At 42.8% G+C, this 22,206-nt stretch overlaps 2 protein-coding genes across 2 annotated transcripts; one reads left to right on the top strand and one right to left on the bottom strand.

The window, feature by feature from the left end:
* Positions 1 to 634: 634 nt before the first annotated feature.
* On the top strand, positions 635 to 2,554 carry LOC109401169 (zinc finger protein Xfin-like). Its single transcript, XM_019673649.4, has 2 exons — positions 635 to 1,469; positions 1,637 to 2,554. Exons 1-2 carry the CDS (start codon positions 855 to 857, stop codon positions 2,207 to 2,209), a joined length of 1,188 nt encoding a protein of 395 aa, XP_019529194.3. The 5' UTR covers positions 635 to 854; the 3' UTR covers positions 2,210 to 2,554.
* Positions 2,555 to 19,778: 17,224 nt separating this feature from the next.
* Positions 19,779 to 20,532, bottom strand: LOC109401142 (protein kinase 4). Its single transcript, XM_062859403.1, has 2 exons — positions 20,055 to 20,532; positions 19,779 to 19,968 (listed from the first exon to the last, which is right to left on the bottom strand). The coding sequence occupies exons 1-2, from the start codon at positions 20,505 to 20,507 to the stop codon at positions 19,801 to 19,803; spliced, it is 621 nt and encodes a 206-aa protein (XP_062715387.1). The 5' UTR covers positions 20,508 to 20,532; the 3' UTR covers positions 19,779 to 19,800.
* Between the last annotated feature and the right edge of the window lie 1,674 nt (positions 20,533 to 22,206).

A 22,206-nucleotide genomic window follows, 5' to 3' on the forward strand; every position in this document is an offset into this window, starting at 1 on the left:
TCTCTATAACCACGACAGTAGCCCATTTGAAATTTGACAGAGGAGTAGTTATTTGGAACAAAATACAGTACGCAGCCAAATCATTGCGAACAAAAAATAACTATCGAACTGTCAAGACTAACCCTGCTCGCGAGTAGGGTTATTTTCAAAATAACTATCGAAGTGTCAAATTTTAACTAAAAGTTAAACGAACAAGCGAAATGGTTCACACCCTTAGGGTGTGAACCATTTCGCTTGTTCGTTTAACTTTTAGTTAAAATTTGACACTTCGATAGTTATTTGCCATCGAAAAGTTAAAAAATAACCACGACAGTAGCCCATTTGAAATTTGACAGAGGAGTAGTTATTTGGAACAAAATACAGTACGCAGCCAAATCATTGCGAACAAAAAATAACTATCGAACTGTCAAGACTAACCCTGCTCGCGAGTAGGGTTATTTTCAAAATAACTATCGAAGTGTCAAATTTTAACTAAAAGTTAAACGAACAAGCGAAATGGTTCACACCCTTACTGAAGGAGCAAAATTCTTTGCACGGTAAATTCGTTTTCCTCACAGATCAAAGTCGACTGATGGGATTTGCTCATTATGCCGACAGGTATCGCAAATCCATCCGTCAACCGGTCTGCCAAGCTTTGCAGATCGTTGATTCTCAAAGTGCATCGTTTCTTCGCGACGCTGCGCCTTTCGCTCGCAGATCGCTGATTTTCTGTCATTTTATACAGCCGTCGACGGGAAAAAAGTGTTTTGTTTTCTACTCGCGTGAAAAGCATTTTGAAAAACGGCAATTTTCTCAGTTTTCCGGTAGTGATTGCAAGTGATGCCTGTGTTGAACTGAAAACTGCGTTTGCGAAAATGGACGGTGATCTGATAATTCTGGACGACGAGTTGCACCTGCTTGCTGACATAGCACAGGAGCAACAACTTCAACAACAGATGTATGCGGTTAATCCGGGCCCATCTAGGAGGAGCCAGAGAGTAAAAGCCGTACAGCCACCCCCGGTGCAACCAGCGAAACAAACTGCCGTTCGAGGGCGAGGGGTGAAACGCACTCGAAATGGTGACAAAATACCACCGGCAAACGTGTCGATTCCCCAAACAATTCCCGCATCGGATCAGTACAGTTCGTCGGTCATAGTCGATGGGCAGGATGTCTACTACATCCAGGAGGTGGACGACGCAAGTTCGGAATCGGTGGAACAAGTTCCATACCTAAACCCTAATGCGATTATGTCCTTTACGGAGGATGACGATGATGATGGTACCGATACGGACGACGCACCGGAAGTCCCGGAAGAACGGCCGCTAACCGAGGAGGAAGAATACTACAATGTGGAACCGCTGGAGCTGTCTGACATTTGGAATGATCTGATAACGGCCAATCAGGAGATTCTGATCCTTTTGGAGTTGTCCGACTTGAAGGATCACATCGTCGATGCCAGGCGTATCGAGGAGCAAATCAGGGATATGGTGAGTTGATCCTTATTTTTAGTTTTAGGTGTCCTAGACCCTGGTGAATTGAATGATTGGCAGTATCCGTAATCTCAAGAGGTTCCCCTTATTGACAAAAACCCCTATAACATAAGTATAACAAAAAAAAAAAATAATATACGATCAATTACCTTTCCCTTTTGCAGGCATGCGACTACTGTCACCGCATGTTTCCGGACATCAAAACCTTGGACAAACACGTCAAGAAGGTTCACTTCTGCACCGAGCGGTTCGAGTGCGACAGCTGTGACGGCAAATTCCTGTTCTTCGCTCGCTTCAAAGATCATCTCAACGGTCACACGGGGCAGCGGCCTTACCAGTGCGACGAATGCAACCACCAGTATGCCTTCCGGATGGGATTCCTGGTGCACAAAATTCTCGACCACATGAAGCTGAACGGCGTCTACGTGTGTCCCAAATGCAGGTTGGACTGCCGCGATGCTCAGCATTACAAACTGCACATCGCCAGCCATATTGAGTTCGGGCCGAGCTCGACGTCGGCGATGACGGCGACGCCGGCTCAGCTTCCGGCGGTCACCGCAAGGGCGGTAACTACAGCGGCAAAACCTAGCACCAATGGAGCGACCATGCGGCATCCTCCCGGATTTGCCAAGGAAAACGAACGCAACAAATTCCTCAATGTTTTCGAAAGTTTTTCCAAAAACCGGAACGTGGAATCGGCTCTCCCTTCCGTGGGCGGCCGCCACAAGAAACACTAAACTATCGGTAAGCTAAGCACCTGACTCCATTTTATGTTAGTTTCTTTTTTTTTTTAATTTTCGAAATCAGCTTCGAAATTCGAAAGATTATGTCATACCTATTCTACCTACGTTCATATTACCGGAATCGTTATGATTTTATTTTGATCTAACAATATGGTTACTGTAAGTCATCACAGTTTAAATTTGAACAAAAAACATGAATCCCACAAGCTCGTTAATTTCCCATTTTCCTATGAGATCGAAGGTGACTGTACTCCACAAGATATTTCAGCTCAGTTGCCTCGGCGATAAGATAGTTTTGCGTGTAGTTGTAAATAATAATAATTTACGAATAATTGCAAATCCGAGAGGTTTCATTTGCTTTGGTTGGTGATGACCTACGATGGATTCCTGGCATTTCGATGTGCATAACTGTTTTATAGCTTTATTGGAATCCGAGTCCGAATATATTGGTTTCAGTACCAGAAGTTGATTACTTCGGACATAAGCAAATACGGGAAATCAATTTATTCATGAAACGACAAAAAATCAGGGTAAATTGGGGTAAAATGGGCAGCTATTTGTACCTTCCCGTGAATGATTCTAAAGATAATCTTTAACCCGTATTTGTATATATAAAAAATGATTAATAACTTCATAACACCGCTAGCCATCATGGTTTCCCATAGCGGAAATCATCATGGTTACAGGTCGCAAGCCCTGGTAAAGTGTGGAACGTTTTGATGGCTGTGATCCCTGACCATCATGTAATCAAAATTCCAGGGATACTCAAGTGACCATACTGTTGGGTTGTGGGGGTTGCGTGTGTGGGGTGCATATATTGACAAGCATTGCTATGGATCGTTAGGGCTGAGTAGGAGCGGAGACTGGATCTACGATTGCTTAATTGCGATTAGGGAACGTCCATAAATTACGTCACGCTTTGAGGGGGGAGGGGGGGTTCAGCAAATTGTGACGACCCATACAAAAAATTCATAGATCTCATACAAAATGTGTGACATAGGGGGGAGGGGGGGTTGAAAATGGACAATTTTTGCGTGACGTAATTTATGGACGCTCCCTTATACCTACTGGTATAGTCGCGGTTCAACAGTGGTGGCGCCGCTTTTCGCTTGTGTTCGGTCTAGGTGGTTTGTTTAGGCGGTGCGGGTAGGTCTGTATGTACTTCGTACGTGCAGTGCGTACGGCTTCAGCATTGTGGTTACTTGTGTAGTGTAGGATAATTGGGTTTGGGACTGAGGGGATCGTCATTGATTCTGCCGACACCATTGAGTGCTCATTGTTGGCGGTTGTGTTGGTGACGATTTCTTCAGCTTTATAATCTCATTTATACCACGCACAAACTTTGGGAAGAGGGACTGCTTTGTAATGCAAGAGAGGGATTTAAACTCTGCGTTACGGGTTGGGTGAGGTCATGCAGATAGAAGCAACCCAAGTGACCGTGCGGCTCGGGTCGTGATGGATGCATGAGTGCAGTGTGTGTGGGGTGCTTCTTCTTTTGTTAGGTTCGAGGGACTTTAACCCGAAGGTCATTCGTCCCTATGTGTGGGGTGCGCTACCCTGTGGGTGCAGTTGAGTCCGGGTTGGAGTGAAAAGAGACCCTTCTCTACCCTAGATCGGTTTCATTTGTGCGGGCGGGGTAGTGTTTGTCTTATTTGTGACGTGTTGTGCGTGATTTGCGACCCGAGCTGCGTGGTTACTTGGGAAGTATTGTGCTCTGCAATCTAGATTTTGGTTTTAAGGTGAAGCTATGGCTGGGCTGTGCCTCAAATTTGTTGGGCGCAGGTCGGGAGAGCTGGTGGCGGTTTGTGCTGGAGGGTTTGCTCGATTGGTTATTCACTGGTGGTGGCCAGTCGATCGACTGTTCGCGCAGCCTGTCATTTGGTTCTTGGGGTTTGTGCTCTCGAGGTTCGGGGCGTTGCTTCATTGTATCTTCGCTTTAATACTTATATTCCTTGTTTGATTAACTGACTTATGTACAGGTGCTTAACTCATTCTATTTCATAGATTGCCAGATTTAAGGGTAATGGTTCAATAGGGTGTTAGCAATCAGAGTGGATTAGAACGAGTTGGCGCCTACAATACACCAACACTAACACACTTACACCAACACTTACACGCACACATGCACCTACAACTAGCTGTAAAAGACCAGTGGGCGGGACAATGGTGCCTACCCAACAGTTGTAGGTGGGGTGTTTGGCTTAGCTACATGACTTGGTCCGGCAAGCCCATAAACATCAATTGGTAGACGTATTGCCTAGTGAAAAGACAACGCAGATGGGCGAAAGCCAGGGGATGCGTTGATAATAGCAGAATAGCAGAATAAAAAATGATCAATAACTTCATGTTTTACAACTAGTGACATTACAGAAAGGTTATCATCCATCAGTTTTTGGAGCATGTAGGGTAAAATAGAGAAAAAATCTTTCATATATGCGCATGATTACTTCCAATTGCACCTAATACTAATTTCAACGTTCCATAGTAGTATCTGTTTCTTATAAATACATTTTACATTTTAAATCCCATTTTCTATCAAAATAGGACAAAATGGGGTAAATTGGACAACTCCCGAAGATGATTCTGGTGATAATAGATTTACCGCTTTTTGTTTAAGGGCGGACGGGACGACCGAGGAAATATCAGCCATTGCTCTGTTTCTACTAAGATGGTAATCTCAGATTCTACTTCATATAATGGAACAAAAATCTATCATTGTGTATGCTCACTTGCAGTGCATATGCTGATTGTTTTTCAGCCTCATCTGTGCGATAGAAATCGAGATTACCATCTCCAAAATCGCGAAGCAAATTGTTAGAAAGAGAGGGAAGATAGGAAAAATAACACAGCGTCCCGATTTACCTTAAGCCAAAAAAATCACCTTCAAATCAGTAACATTAAAAATCAATTGATAATTAGGTGAAAGCGTGAATTTGCAGCACTTATTGGGGCATATGGGGCAAATCAGCATTTAAAAGGATCTTTCATGTATACTTATGATTGCTATTAGCCTCTTATTACACCTGCAGCTATTTTCAACGAACTACAGTCATGTTTGTTGTTTGAAAGTACAATTGGTTCTCTTCTTGTATGAAAAAAAGGGCAAAATGGACTACTTCCCGTGCCGTGCGGTGAATGAATTTAGCACCAATCGATTTCTTGTACTTGTACTACGTCAGAAATGGTTAACTTCACGTACCGAAACCAGCAGCGTTAAAAGATCCGTTTTTTGGGTCGATTTTTTCTACTGTGCACTGGACTGCGCACTCAGTCTTCATAAGTGCGAAAACGTAAATAAGAGTGCGCTATTGCATCAAAACAAGTTGATGTCTTTGGCGCACTATTTCTTCGATCTATGCTGAATAAGTGCTCTGAAGACACCGAGTTGATTTGATGCAATCGCGCACTTTTATTTGCGTTTTCGCACTCCTGAAAACTATTGCGATAGTCCAGTGGTGAACAAAATGCGCTATACATTATTTTACATTAGATTATAGTATTACTTGTAGATCTTCTCAGAAATAATGTCCCACAGTCTGTGGGCCACAGAGTTTACTACATCATGGGTCTGAATAGAAAGTTTTTGATTATGTAGTGATAGTGTATCCATCTAGAAAATCGACTACAGCGTTTTTTTCCAGAATGTGTGCCAGAGTTTCTTTTTGGAATTTCTTTGGTAATACACTCCCGATCAAAAGTTTGGGGTCACCCCCTCAAAAACATGTAATTTTTTTTTGGTCCATATATTCGCCAATTTGCGTCCGATTTCAAAACCCTACGTCTTATTTGAAAGATAATAAGTCAAAGAAACTTTGAACATAATTGAAAAAAAAACTTTCAAAAAATTTCGTTTGTAAACTTAACCCAAAGTTGCCAAATTTTCTAAAAAAAATGAATATAAACTTACGGCAGTGTCGCTGGAAATTGGATCGACAAAATTTTAAGATGAGAGCGATAATATAACCCATTTTCTATTAGCTTTCAACTGTTTTTACAGAACTTAGCTATAAAATCTAGAAAAAAAAGTTATTAAGTAAATTAACTCTTCATGTCATCGACCAAAAGTTTGGGGTCACCCCTCAAAATGATGTATCGGCCAAAAGTTTGGGGTCACTATCGTAAAACATGGAAAAGTGATTTGGTGATATCTTTACCATCTTTCATTAAATTTTAATTCTTCTTGGCTTATTTGAAACAAAATGAATGATACTGCATAGACATTGATCCACACATATTTGTTGAAATTTACATACTAAAACCAAAGACTAAATCAAGACCTCGAACTCCCATACATTACTTGAAAATTTCATGGCTCACGAAGTACTAGCGCGCAAATATATAATACCTTCAAACAATAAAACCTTGCGCCTCGCTGCAAATTGAAATTCTAGTACTCCGTTCTTGTTGCTAAGAGTAACAAACACATTATTTACGCAAGTATAAACAAGAAAAAAAAAATTGTCGTTGAGAACTCAAACATGGTATTTTCTGATTTATCATAAATATCTCTTTCTATTTTAAGGCACCTTACAATTTCACAAGTAGTTGTCTAAAAGAGATAATTTGGGGGCCATATTCTAGGCAGAAATACCCACGATGATCTTCCCAGCTTATGATGCTTCAAGTTTGAATGCGAACCAGTTTCAACTTTTTTCGGGCTGGCCTTTGCTGCCAGCAGAACTTATGGGCACGCAAAATTTGACAGACAATCCCCAATCGGTCGGAATCAACCGTCTTGTCCAGTTGCTGACCTGGTGCAATTAGTATTAAGAGACTGGAACCGGGTCGAGCAGACATCGATGTCTTTCCAATGATATTTTGATGCGCTTTCTCCGATTTCTCGCTAGCCAAACTAGAGCCTGACCAGACCAAGGGTACGGCAGGGTGAGAAGTACGCCATAATTCCGTTGAAAAGAAAATGTCTGGAACCCGGCCGGAGCTTGGGTCTCTATCTGCTATCGAGCATAAAGTTTGGAAAATATGTATCAGTTTGATTCAAATCATAGTCAGAGCAATAATGCGGAGCACAGGAAAAAGAAAATATTTGACCAATCATTACCATGTTCTAAGTATTCTCCTGTTATCATCTTCTACACAGTAAATGGGTGTGTAAATGGGGCTCTATCAAATTATTTGAGAGTCAATAAAAAGGGTCAATTATATTTTCTATTTTTTTTTCTATAATTTATTAGGAGTTCTGAATCGAATCTTCAACACGACGGATTTTATAAGCAATTCTTGAAGATATCCACTTTCAGCATGTACAGGTGCCTGAGAGATTATCTTTAGGCGAATGCATCTGGTTCACGTTCGGGTTCAATGGGTGTTTTGTTCGCGCTTCTGTTAGTAGAAAAAAAGTCTACTGTAGAATAGTTGAGCTGACAGATAATGTGCAGATTGATGAAAAATTACCTTTAAAGTTCACTGGCTTTTCAAACTAATGCCGGACTATAAAAGAATGCATTTTCATTGACAAGTTCACATTTATTTATTGTCATGAGCTACTACTTCGTTGTGGGCTACTGCGTCACAAAGTTAGTTAAAAAGCAGGTCGACAGCCAAATGTCAAATTTGGGTACCGGGGACCAAATGTAGTACTAGAGTTGGTACCCAGTCTGAGCCCGAGTGCTACGACTTAATTTGGACTTTGCTAAAACTTAACGTAAAGTTAACTCATTTTTTGAAGTGTGGTGAAATGTGTTAACTTTACATAACATTTTTATATACAAAAATCGTTAAGCTTGAGCTTGAGCTTGAGCTTGATTGACCGCCCGTGGATGCTACTCCAGTATCGCCAGACCAGCTACACTCACACAAGGACTAATGAGACACCTGCCGGGGACTAGCAGGCATCTTCAGTGTGTGAGCGTTTGTGATCTTCTATTTTTAGGCGACAATGGCGCCTGCCACGTCAGGTTGCAGGTCAATGTGGGAAAGGCGTAAGAAAGTGATGATTGCAATCGTTTGATACGTTAAATCGTTAAATACGTTAAATTAAAGACATCAAACGTAAATTTAGTTAATTATCTTTGAAATGAACCCAAAAGAATTAAAATTGAACTATAGATGACGAAGATATCACCAAATCACTTTTCCATGTTATACGAAAGTGATCCCAAACTTTTGGCCGATGTCATGAAGAGTTAATTTTTTTAATAACATTTTTTCTAGATGTTTTTTGCTAAATTCTGTAAAAAGCAGTTGAAAGCTAATAGAAAATGGGTTATATTACCGCTCTCATCTTAAAATTTGGTCGACCCAATTTCCAGCGACACTGCCGTAAGTTTATATTCATTTTTTAGAAAATTTGGCAACTTTGGGTTAAGTTTACATACAATTTTTTTTTTTTTTAAAAGTTTCTTTCAAATCATGTTCAAAGTTTCTTTGACTTATTATCTTTTGAATGAAACCTAGGGTTTTGAAATCGGACGCAAATCGGCGGAGATATGGGCCTAAAAAATAACATGTTTTTGAGGGGGTGACCCCAAACTTTTGATCGGGAGTGTACCTCTTAAATTTCTCCTAGGGTTTCTATACGATTCCTTCTGCATTTTTTCTCGTCATTCGTCTTGGTATTCTTTTTTGAACTTCTTCCGGATTATTACCAGCATGTTTCCAATATTCTTTCCGGCATTTTTCCATGAGAATCTTCTAGGATTCCGGAGTACCGATGGAATTTTAACATATAGTATTTCATATCATACAGATCATGCAAAATTTCTCTAGAGATTTTCCCAGTATTGCTCCCAGAGTTCCCGTGGCTTTCTACCAGGGTTTATCCCGAGATCTCCACAAGGGTTTCTCTCAGGATATACCAGAGATGTTGTCGCGGAATTTCTGTTTGTGTTTCTTTCGGGATTCCTCTTGAAGGTGTTATTACTGGGATTTCTGCTAAAGCTCCTCCAACGGTTTTAAGAAGTTTTTCACTAATTTTCTGTAAGAATTCCTTCCGGAATTTCTTACGAAGTATGTCCTGTGATTTCTTCAAGAAATTTATCTTTCTTATAGAGTTTCTACTTGGATTTCTACAGAAGTTTCAGCTGGTATATTTCCCAAAGGTTCTCACGGGATTTCTTTTGAGATTTCTCTCGGAGCTTCTGAGAGAAAGATTCCTTCCAGTGTTGATCGTGGAATGTCTCTCAGAGTTTTTCAGAATTCATCCTAGACTTTCTCCTAAGATGTTTCAGAGAATCTTCTGGAATTGAGGGGAGTTACTGCTGATATTTCTCATGGAGTACGTGCCGTATTTTTTTTTTCGAATATTTATCAAGGCTTTTTTTTTTTTTTTTTTTTTTTTTTTTTTTTTTCGAATATTTATCAAGGCTTTTCTGGGCTGCAAAACGGTGAGTCGATAAGGAGAGCGTCCAACATAGCTCTGGTCCTCACAAGTTCCTACCTCATGCTTCCACGGGTCAAGCGATGACAAAGACCGCCAGCTAAGAGTTGTGTGCTTAGCTGGTAGTGCAGCCTGGGCACTGTTGTCCTTCTGACTTCAGCTAGATTGAGGAGGTACGATCCGAGTGTCTGTTCACCAAGGAGGTGCGGCTCAAACAGCGTCTGTTCTGGCATCCAGCGGCTGAGTAAGAAACGCTGCACCACGCCCAGCTAGATCCAAGGTGGTAGCCCCATCAGCGTGGTCGTCCCAGTGTTGGTTGGGACGTTAAACAGAACTGGCACGATGGCCCTCCGGCGAGACAGGAGTGTTGGCGTAGGCCCAATAAGCCACCCGTAAAAAACCCCATTGCGAATAACATAGGAGAAAATACGACTCGATACAATCGGCAAAGACCCACGCGACGAAATAAGGACTACGATTGGAAACTTGGAACATGGAATTGCAAGTCACTAGGTTTCGCAGGATGTGACAGGATAATCTACGACGAACTACATCCCCGCAACTTCGACATCGTGGCGTTGCAGGAACTTTGTTGGACTGGACAGAAAGTGTGGAAAAGCGGGCATCGAGCGGCTACCTTCTACCAAAGCTGTGGCACCACCAATGAACTGGGAACAGGATTTATAGTGTTGGACAAGATGCGACAACGTGTGATCGGGTGGCAGCCGATCAACGCAAGGATGTGCATGTTGAGAGTTAAGGGCCGTTTCTTCAACTACAGCATCATTAACGTCCACTGCCCACACGAAGGGAGACCCGATGACGAGAAAGAAGCCACAGACAAACAGACGTAACACCTTGAACGATTTTCATGGAAATTCATCGCCCAGTTCACACTACCATCATCTGGTGGAAAAGTTGCACGAATCACTGTGTTGTGCAATATCGTCAACAGAAGGCGCTAGTGTGAAACGTCAAACGCATCGAAAAACGATGCGCGCGCCTCTGGTTGTGAAAGCCACAACTATGAAAATTTAAAATGATCGTTAAAAGCGTGGTCGATGGAAATTTCGCAAGTGTTACGTCTGTTTGTCTGTGAAGAAGCGTTCTACGCGCAGTTAGAGCAAACATACGATGGTTGCTCGCCGCGTGACGTGAAAATCGTTGTCGGCGACATGAACGCGCAGGTAGGAAGGGAGGAAATGTACAGACCGGTAATCGGGCGAAACAGCCTGCACGCCGTATCGAATGATAACGGCCAGCGATGCGTAAACTTTGCAGCCTCCCGTGGTATGGTAGTCCGAAGCACCTTCTTCCCCCGCAAAGATATCCACAAAGCCACCTGGAGATCACCCGACCAACAAACAGAAAACCAAATCGACCACGTTCTAATCGACGGTAAATTCTTCTCAGATATAACCAACGTCCGCACATACCGCAGTGCGAATATAGATTCGGATCACTACTTAGTCGCTGTATGCATGCGCTCAAAACTTTCGACATTTATCACCACACGTCGAAGTCAAACGCCACGGCTCAACATCGAGCAACTTCGTAACGTAGAAGTGGCTCAAGACTACGCGCAGCAGTTAGCAGTGGCCCTACCAACGGAAGAGCAGCTTGGCGCAGCTACACTTGAAGATGGCTGGAGGGACATCCGATCCGCCATAGGTAGTACCTCGGCTACAGCACTAGGCTTCGCGACTCCGAATCACAGAAACGACTGGTACGACGGCGAATGTGAACAGTTGAAAAACGAGAAGAATGCAGCATGGGCGAGAATGCTGCAACACCGTACGAGAGCGAATGAGGCACGTTACAAACAGGCGCGGAACAGGCAGAACTCAGTCTTCCGGATGAAGAAGCGCCAGCAGGAAGAACGAGATCGCGAAGCGATGGAAGAGCTGTACCGCGCTAAGGACACACGAAAGTTCTACGAGAAGCTGAACCGCTCGCGCAGAGGCTTTGTGCCACAAGCCGACATGTGCCGAGATAATCACGGGAATATTCTCACGAGCGAGCGTGAGGTGGTCGAGAGGTGGCGGCAGCATTACGATGAGCACCTCAATGGCGACGTTGCAAGTACCGAAGGTGGCGTGGTAACAGATCTAGGAGTATGTGCACAGGACGAAAGACTTCCGGCCCCTGACCTTCAAGAGATTGAGGAGGAGGTTGGCCGGTTGAATAACAACAAGGCCGCTGGAGCAGATCAACTACCAAGCGAGCTTCTAAAATACGGTGGAGAAGCACTGGTGAGAGCACTACACTGGGTCATTACCAAGATTTGGGAGGAGGAAGTATTACCGGAGGAATGGATGGAAGGTATCGTGTGTCCCATCTACAAAAAGGGCGACAAGTTGGATTGCGGGAACTACCGCGCGATCACACTACTGAGCGCTGCCTACAAGATACTCTCTCAAATTTTATGCCGCCGTCTATCACCGATTGCAAGAGAGTTCGTGGGGCAATATCAGGCTGGATTTATGGGTGAACGCGCTACAACGGACCAGATGTTCGCCATCCGCCAGGTGTTGCAGAAATGCCGCGAATACAACGTGCCCACACATCACTTGTTCATCGATTTTAAATCGGCGTATGATACAATCGATCGAGAACAGCTATGGCAGATTATGCACGAATACGGATTCCCGGATAAACTGATACGGTTGATCAAGGCGACGATGGATCGAGTGATGTGCGTAGTTCGAGTATCAGGGACACTCTCGAGTCCCTTCGAATCTCGCAGAGGGTTACGGCAAGGTGATGGTCTTTCGTGCTTGCTGTTCAACATTGCTTTGGAGGGTGTAATAAGAAGAGCGGGGATAAACACGAGTGGGACGATTTTCACGAAGTCCGTTCAGCTGCTTGGCTTCGCCGATGATATTGATATTATTGCTCGTAAATTTGAGACGATGGCGGAAACGTACATCCGACTAAAGAGTGAAGCCAAGCGAATCGGATTAGTCATTAATGTGTCGAAGACAAAGTACATGATGGCAAAGGGCTCCAGGGAGGAATCACCGCGCCCACCACCCCGAATTCATATCGACGGTGATGAAATCGAGGCGGTTGAAGAATTCGTGTACTTGGGCTCACTGGTGACCGACGACAACGACACCAGCAGAGAAATTCAGAGGCGCATTGTGGCAGGAAATCGTGCTTACTTTGGACTCCGCAGAACTCTACGATCGAACAAAGTTCGCCGTAACACGAAGTTAACCATCTACAAAACGCTGATTAGACCGGTCGTCCTCTATGGGCACGAAACATGGACCCTACGTGCAGAGGACCAACGCGCCCTTGGAGTTTTCGAACGGAAGGTGTTGCGTACCATCTACGGCGGAGTGCAGATGGAAGACGGGACTTGGAGAAGGCGAATGAACCACGAGCTGCATCAGCTGCTAAGAGAACCAACCATCGTCCATACCGCGAAAATCGGGAGGCTACGGTGGGCGGGTCACGTCATCAGGATGTCGGATAGCAACCCGACTAAAATGGTTCTCGAGAGTCATCCGACCGGTACAAGAAGACGTGGAGCGCAGCGAGCTAGGTGGGTCGACCAAGTGGAGGACGATCTGCGGACCCTACGCAGAGTGCGGAACTGGAGACAAACAGCCATGGACCGAGTGGAATGGAGGCGGCTACTATGTACAGCAGAGGCCACCCCGGCCTTAGCCTGACCGGTAAGTAAGTAAGTATCAAGGCTTTTCTATGTAGTTGATGGTCTGATTTCTTGCATTGATCCTGACATTATTTTCCTACAGATTTTCTTGGGATTATTCCCAGAGCTCTTCCCGGAATCTCTACCAGAAATTATCCCGAGATTCTGGATGCTCTTCTATGGGATTTTTCTTAAATTGCTCCCGGAGCTCAAGCAGGATTTTTTCAGCGTTTTTTTTCGTAGGACATCTCCTGATAATTTACGAGATTTCTTGTAAGAAATTTTCAGAAAAATCTGAAGGAATATCGGTCAAAATTTGCGAAAAACTCCGCAAAGACTTATTAAAGAAATCTCGAGAGGAACTACGATAGAAATCTTGAGAAAATCTTGAAACTGGGACATCTCGAAAAAAAAATTGGGCTAATCTCAAGACGAAATATTAGGGAAATTTAAAGAGGAACTCTGAAAACCTCTAAAAGTATTCCCGGAAAAAACTAAGTTATGAAATCCCGCAAGAAAATCCACAGTTTCTGGAAGAACTTCTGCCAAAATCCATAGAGAAACTCTTGAAAAACAATCCCGAAAAAAACTAAGACAAATTTCTGGATAAACTTTGGAAAAAATTTGAAAAGATCCTCGGGAGGAACCCAGCGAGAAACTCTGGAAGAAAGTCCTGTGTTCAGGCCTCGTGAAAAATCTGGGAAGGAGCTATATTCATGTGAGCAAATACGTAAAAACCTCTAGGTATTATTGGAAAAACTGGAGAAAGCAAGAAAACAAAAATTTTCGATAATTTTATGGAAAAACTAAACGAGAAGCTGGAAATGAATTTGAAGGAGGAATTTTGGAAGGATTTGAAGAAAGAAACATGGGTAGTATTTCGAAATCTCAACATTTACTACACCACCAGCACGAATATTCCTCAACCGATTTTTGCAATATTGGTGATTTGGTTAAATCTTTTGGATAATAAATCTTGCGCATTTCCCCTTAAAATGTTTAGCTTAAGTTTTGATTATATGTCTGTGTAACTTTTGAGAAATATAGAAATTTTATAAAATTTGGGCTATTTTTTTATTTATCTACATTTAAAATTCCCCCTGGAAAACTCGGAATTTTATTTTGTCTTGTGAGTAGACACCCAGGGCGCCCTCCACAGTATGCTGCCCTTACTGCGCTAACCGGAGCAATGGTGCAGTGGACCTTATGTTTCTCCGAGACAATAAGCTGACCTTCTTTAGTCTCACTTGAGGCTAAATAAGGGCGGGATTATGAAGATGTTTTTAATTAGTTTAAATTTTCACTTATATGGTTTCGCATTATGCGATTTACACAGTGAATTTTGTGTATCCTCGCCTTTGGCGTTTTCCAATCGATACCGATCTGGTTTTATTGCTGCTGTTCTTTGTTTTGCTGTTATTGCGAAGAGTTTAATCTTACTACCTTGTTTGGGTAGTGGCTACGGTTAGGATAGCTCGGATCAATCTTCAGCATAAAAGAACAGCAACGATCAATCTTTGCAGACTTATGCAAAATGGTACAGCCCAAGTGGCCTTGATACAAGAACCTTACTTTCGTAAAGGAAATTTCTATCTAGGAAACCTTGTGAACCCGGTGTTTGCCACTTTCAGTAAACATGAAATGGCAAACTCGCGTGTCATGCCTCGAGCCTGTGTGCTTGTCAACAACGCAATAGTTGCTACACTCATCTCTGAACTAACCACCAGAGATGTATGTGCTATCACAATTGATGTATCTGTTGGAAACCTCAACAGGAAATACGTCTATTGTTCTGTGTATTTACCACATGATGAACCATCCCCTACGGATGCTTTCAAACAAGTCATCGCATACTGCACTTCAAAAGGCCTTCCGCTAATTGTTGGCAGAGATGCTAATGCTCACCATATCATCTGGGGCAGCTCAGACATTAACTTTAGAGGCTCCAGTTTGATGGAGTACTTAAGTAGTACAGATCTTGCATTACTTAACATAGGCAACCGCCCAACCTTCATGATATCTGCTAGAGAGGAAGTGTTAGATATAACGCTTTGCTCTAGCAGAATTAGTCACGAGCTGACCAATGGGCATGTGTCAGATGAAGAATCTTTATCTGACCATCGCTATATCTTTTTTGAACATTTAAATGTTACTTCGCAAACATTGCGTTTCAGGAATCCTCGGTCAACAAACTGGGATCTTTATACTGATTTGGTTGCAGCCAAATTTCATGGATATTCACCATCCATTGACACTCCAAGTGATTTAGATGATGCCGTTGATACTACAACGACCTTCATCATGGAAGCTTTTGAAGAAGCATGCCCTCTACGGTATGTGAAGATCACAAGAGGAACCCCTTGGTGGAACTCTGATCTGGCGAAACTCAGGAAACAATGTAGAAAGAGTTGGAACAGATGACGTTCGGCTGGTTCGGAGGCTTTCAGGTCGGCTCGCAAGGCCTACAGGAAAGCTCTTCGGTCTGCTGAACGATCCGGCTGGAAAAACCTTTGTACAAATGTTTCCAGCTTGAGTGAAGTCAGTCGGTTAAACAAAATCCTTGCGAAATCTAAGGATTTCCGGGTGAACGAACTTCGTTTGCCAAATGGCGATCTGACTGCCTCTGATGAGGAAGTTCTGGAATGCTTATTCAGCACACACTTCCCTGGATGTGTGGATATTACATCTTCGGATGATCCTGATGTCTTTTCTTGTAGTTATGATTCTTTAGCTTCGGCTCGGAGTATTGTAACTATAGAATCGATTGAGTGGGCTCTTAATAGCTTTGCTCCTTTCAAATCTCCTGGGGCAGATGGGATTTATCCTATTTTGCTTCAGAAGGGATTTGATTATTTCAAACATGTTTTGAAAAAACTACTTGTTTGCAGTTTTGCTACAGGGTATATTCCCAAATCCTGGAGGGATATTACTGTAAAGTTTATTCCGAAAGTGGGTCGTGCGTCGTATGAAGAAGCAAAGAGTTTCAGACCTATCAGTTTGACCTCTTTTCTTCTGAAATGCTTAGAACGCATTGTGGATCATCATATCCGTGATGTTCATCTGGCCAACGTGCCTCGTCATGTGAACCAACATGCCTACCAATCTGGTAAGTCCACTGTGACTCTTTTACACAAGGTTGTTTACGATATCGAGAAAGCATTCGCTCAAAAGCAATCTTGTTTGAGTGTTTTCTTAGATATCGAGGGTGCCTTTGACAACGTGCCTTTCGATGCCATATTGGAAGCCGCACGGAGTCATGGTATATCTCCAATGATTTCCAATTGGATTCACCAAATGCTCAAAAACCGATATCTCTTCTCGACATTGCGTCTAGCAGGGATTAGGAAATTGAGTGTTTGTGGATGCCCCCAAGGGGGAGTCTTATCACCGCTTTTGTGGAATCTCGTAGCAGATACGCTATTGAGGCAACTCAATAATAGCGGTTTTCCTACTTATGGTTTTGCCGACGACTACCTAACATTGTTAGTGCATCAGCACCCTTTTCGACCTGATGCAAAACGCTCTTCAGGTAGTTGAGGGTTGGTGTCGCCAATATGGCCTTTCGGTAAATCCGAGTAAAACATCTATTGTCCTTTTTACGGAAAGGCGAAACCGTAATGGCGTTCGACCTTTGCGTCTCTTTGATTCTGAAATTGATGTGACTGAACAGGTAAAGTACGTTGGAGTCATTCTTGATTCCAAGCTTTCCTGGACGCCTCATGTTGAGTTCAGAATCAAGAAAGCTTGTATGGCCTTCGGGCAATGCCGGCAAACCTTTGGTACAACTTGGGGTCCTTATCCCAAGTATATCAAATGGATCTACACAACTGTTGTTCGTCCAATATTGGCTTATGGATGTCTGGTGTGGTGGCAAAAGCGCGAAGTGAGAACGGTCCAATCAAAATTAGGCCATCTCCAAAGGATGTGCTTAAGGTGAATATATAACGAAGCCGCACCCCAAATTTTCAAGAGCACAAATGTGAGGAACCAAAAGACGGATTGCGCTGAAAAGTTGATCGATTGGTGATCTGCTGGTGGTGACCAATCGATCAACTTTTCAGCACAAAGCAACCATCGGTTCTTTAGATTTGTGCTTTTGAAAATTCGAAGTGTGGCTTCGTTATATATTCACCTTAATGGCGATGTCTGGAGCGTTCTCTTCAACTCCTACGGCAGCGCTCGAAGTGCTCTTTGACGTTGCCCCACTACACATTCATCTCAAACCAGAAGCCCTTTCTTGCACTTACCGGTTGCGGGTACTCGGTCTACTAGAGGAAACTCCTGTGAACCGCACATCAACACACACCTCGTTGTTTCCACTTTTAGTGAATTCTGACAAAATCGTCCTTGCTCCAAGTGATCTTACAATTGTTTGTAATTTTCCATATAAGACATTTTCCACGAAATTCCCTTCCCGGGAAGAGTGGACATCTGGCTATCTGGAAAGAAGTATTTCAGACGGCATCGTATTTTACACTGATGGCTCCCTTCTTGAAGGACGAGCAGTTGCTGGTGTTTATTCTCGTGAGCTGCATCAGTCTTACTCACTTGGTAGATACTGCACCGTTTTTTAGGCCGAAATTTTGTTCTTATGTGCGGAGTGCAATCAGCACTTCAGCAGCACGTAATGGGCAAAGTAATATACTTCTGTTCAGCTAGCCAGGCTGCTATTAAAGCACTTGCTTCGGCCAACTCTAGGTTGAAGGTAGTTATCGCTTGTCGAACACAAATCGAGGAGCTGAATTCAGCAAACGCTGTTCACCTTGTACGGGTATCTGGCCATTCTTCCATCGCTGGAAATGAGTTGGCTGATGAGTTAGCTCGCACTGGAGCATCACATGACTTCATTGGCCCTGAGCCAGCTATTCCGATATCGAAGACAACACTGCAATAGTTCAGAGTCTTGTCGTCAAACCATATTGTATTGTACTGAGGGTGGCGAAGTATCTTACAAATCTGTCAAAGTAGAATTGCAGCATTCTGGTCAAAGCATTAACTGGCCTCTGCCGATCTAGCTATTACATGGCGAATATTCAGCATGCTGATTCATTTGTATGTGATAGCTGTGAATCCGATTTTATGGAACTTCGAATCATTTGATATGTAACTGTCCAGTTTTTGCTCAACTGCGTTTCCAAATTATTCGGTAAACACTAATTAAGTGAAACTGAGTTCAGAAACCTGAATCTTCAGAATGTTCTGTTGTTCTTAACCCGCTGTGGTAAAGAGCTAGACTCTCTTTACGCTTTATGCGTTATTACAAAGCCTTTTTCCTGTTTTTTTTTTTTTCATATTTCCCTACCTTTTCCTATCCCCATCTTAATCCTTATTTTCTTCCTTTTCCCTAAGGTACATGATGAAATAGGCTTTTATTATGACCATTGCACAATTGTCCAAAAGGAGAATAACGTGCCTCTGGAGCCGGCCTTCTGATACCTGCAGCAGTCCATGATCTAGACATATTTTTGTTAGTGGTCTACGTGTTCCTAATTTTTAATTATTGATAGGTACTATAAGAAGCTTCTACGTACGCAGTTGAATCCAAAACGATATTTTTTTTATAACGATTGAATTTGAGGGAATTCATAAAATTTAAGCCCCAACTCAACTCTCGATTCAATATATTGTTTCAGAAGAGACAATTCTATTTTGGATTTGCAGACTGCTCAAAATATGGAGCTGTCTATAATATAGTGCTCGCACAGTATTTACGAGTAAAAATATAACATATATATTATAGTGGGTCAACGTTGTATGGAGAAACTTTAAATTTGATCGTATCAACCCGGAACAAAGCTTTTTCAATCTACATTTGTGTCCAAAGCAACTGTGCAAAATTTGGGAGCGATTGGTTGCGTCCCCGTATTCCGCATTGTAATTGAAATTTGTATGGAAGTTAGTATGGGAAAACGTACTTTTTCGCATTTTACTCATAAGTTGAATTCTTTTGTCTACAACGATCTAACTAATGACGGTCAAGTATAGCCTAGGATATGCCGACAAACTTTGACGAAGACCGCAAAGTGACCCGACGCTTGTGAAAAAAGTTATTCGCCTGGTAACTTAGGCTAAAAATTGAGATTTTATTATTGATGTTATTCCTTTACATGTTAAATGTTAAGCACCACCGGGTAATCTGTACTTTATAACTTTTTTCACAAGTGTCAGATCACTTTGCGGTCTTCGGCAAAGTTTTTCGGCATATCCTAGGCTATACTTCAACGTCATTAGTTGGATCGTTTCAGACGAAAAATTTCAATTTATGAGAAAAATGCAAAAAAGCACGTTTTTCCATAGTAAATTCCATACAAATTTCAATCGCAATGCGGAATACGGGGAAGCAACCAATCGCTCTCAAATTTTGCACAGTTGTTTTGGACGCTAAAAGGAATCGAAAAAGCTTTGTTCCAAAAAATCGACTTTGTTGACCCAGTCTAAAACTCAGCAAGAACGTAATATGCATGAGCACAGATTAGTTTAATACGTGTCACATTTGAACAAATGTTTAAACGTATAATAGAAACAGATATAATGACATAGTTTCGGCCTCGAATTCGAACTCGTGCTTCACATGCAGACCATTTTATTTTAGTCATCACCCGCATCACTTCCACTTCCGCCTCCGCCAGCATCGCTGGAATCACCCTCCTCGGCTTTACTTCGCTCGTTCTGTTGCACCAACTGTTGCCAAGGATCTTCCAGCATCGAAGGGTGGAAGTAATCGTTTATGTTATACTTCCCATCGTTATCCTTACCCTACAAATAAAACGGAATCGTTAATAATGATCAACTTTACCCCGCTCTACGGTGCCCACAAAATAAGCCATTCCATCCCTCCGTACCTGATTGTGCCCCAGTCCGAAACGGTTCCTCCGCTGGTGATGCTGCTGCTGCTGCTGCTGGAAGCGATTGTTGTTCGATCTCGATTGGAAATTTTGTTGACCCTTCCAATCGCGGTTGTGGTGGAATTGTCTCCTCTCCTGTGGGCGTTCTTCGCTATCAGCAGGGGAACCCTCGTTGCCACCCTGGTGCTGTTGTTGTTGTTGATGTTCTTGCTGCTGTTGCTGAGGGTTTCGGTTCCGGTTGTGAAATCCCCGTTGCCTTGGGAGCATATACTTGGGCTGTGCCGAGTAGTAGTTTCGCTGGTGGGAACTGGGCCCACTGTTCCGCTGCTGCTGTGGGGTGCTAAAGCCCAGCGGCAGAAAGCCGCTGTCCGTACTGGGGTATAACGGTTTGTTGTTTTTGTTTTCCGGCGATTCGAATGTATACCGGTTGTCTCCCGGGGATGACGACATGGTGGATGCTTACCGATGGTTGTTCCTGTGAAAGTTAATCGTATGTAATTGTTTCCAACATTTAAATTAATAAAAAACCTACCTACCTTAACCAACGTATCTAAATACCCAAGGTAAGAGATTCCCGCAAATGTCAAAAATGAGACTCACCAACACATCTGCGTTAGTTATGAAAAGTTGGTGTTTTTACACTAAAATGTCATTATTTCAGCTAAGTTTGTAAAATTTTAGTAGTTTGGATGTTTCTAAATGCTGAAAAAATATGTTTAAAATCAATTTAAAAAAAAATGTTACCGATTTTCAAATGGCGATATTTCCTGTTTTATTGCATGGAAGTAACTTTAAATCCAGTGAGATGCAATTTAATAATTGCTTCTATGATGAGAGTGCTTAATTTCTTAAGAAAGTTTGCTAAATAGTGATGCGCCCATACAAATTAGCGCAAACTTCATAACTATTTTTTGCTTTTTTCCTTTTCTCACTAATCCGTGAATATTAGCGGGAATCTCTTACCTTGGTATTTAGATACTTTGTACCTTAACTACTTTTGAAAGTACAGATTGTTTACCGCATTTACAGTAGAGCGATACAAATTAGAAATCCAATTAGAATACAGAAATGTCAGCTTTTGTTGTTCTCTAGGTAACTGAAGTAAAAACCTTTGCAAATTTTAATAAACTGTCACTAGCTAAATTCGAGCAGTTAAGGCAAAAAAGTATATGAAGTAGAATGCAGGCACATCAAACTCGAGTGAACTACGCGCTGCGGTAGCGTTGCGTTTTCGTATGAATCCTCCCATTGATTGATGCACCAAGCGAAAAGAAGAAGAAGTTTTGACATCCGAGCGGTGTGCCGGCGATGTGATCGGCGTCGCTGATTGGTCGATGGATGTAAACGGCACACCGCTTGGATGTCAAAACTTCTTTTTCTTCTCGCTTGTGCATCAATCAATTTGATTGTGTGTAACTCAGGACGTACTTGCGTGCACGCTGCGTGGACGCGCCGCCCGTGTGTTGGAGAGTAGGCGCTTGATGAACAAGAAGGCCATGATATTTTGTACTTTGACATATATACAATACAATAAAATAATTCAGTTAGTTTAGTTCCCAACCTTTGAACCGAACAGTTGTTCTTATCCAATTATCCGATCTACGGCAGATCCCAATAGGTTATGGGCCGTTTTTAACTAGAAGATTCTGGAAGATTTTTTCAAAAGAAGAAATGGACGGAAGCAAGTTTTTTATTGAGAAGCTACGGAGCGGAGGCTACGAAAGTTGGGGTTCAAGGTCGAGATACTGCTGATCCGCGAAAATCTATGGAAGCATGTAACGGAGGCCGCCCCAAACCCCCTGACGGAAGCCTGGAAGGATGGAGATGCAAAAGCTCGTGCCACGATTGCTCTACTTGTCGACGACAGCCAGCACCCTCTCATCAGAAATTGCAAGACGTCAGGTGAGACATGGAAAGCTCTGGAAGGCCATCATCAGAAAACCACGATGTGCACCAGGGTTTCCGTGCTGAAAAAGCTCTGCAAGGCGGAGTATCTGGACGATGGAGACATGGAAGGCCACCTCTTCCGGATGGACGAATTCTTCGCAAGCCTAGCCAACGCTGGACAGGAGCTGGAGTCAAGCCTCAAAGTTGCGATGGTGTTGAAGAGCATGCCGGACACCTTCGACACGCTAACGACGGCACTAGA

The sequence above is a fragment of the Aedes albopictus genome, chromosome 3 (genome assembly GCF_035046485.1).
Source record: "Aedes albopictus strain Foshan chromosome 3, AalbF5, whole genome shotgun sequence".
Lineage (NCBI taxonomy): Eukaryota > Metazoa > Arthropoda > Insecta > Diptera > Culicidae > Aedes > Aedes albopictus.

Bases quoted from the DNA above. Each gene is read 5' to 3' on its own strand.
- LOC109401142 (XM_062859403.1), bottom strand. From the start codon at position 20,507: ATGTCGTCATCCCCGGGAGACAACCGGTATACATTCGAATCGCCGGAA. The intron at 19,969-20,054 runs GTACGGAGGGAT...TTTTATTTGTAG, and splicing joins TCGGACTGGGGCACAATCAG to GGTAAGGATAACGATGGGAA.
- LOC109401169 (XM_019673649.4), top strand. From the start codon at position 855: ATGGACGGTGATCTGATAATTCTGGACGACGAGTTGCACCTGCTTGCT. The intron at 1,470-1,636 runs GTGAGTTGATCC...TCCCTTTTGCAG, and splicing joins AGGAGCAAATCAGGGATATG to GCATGCGACTACTGTCACCG.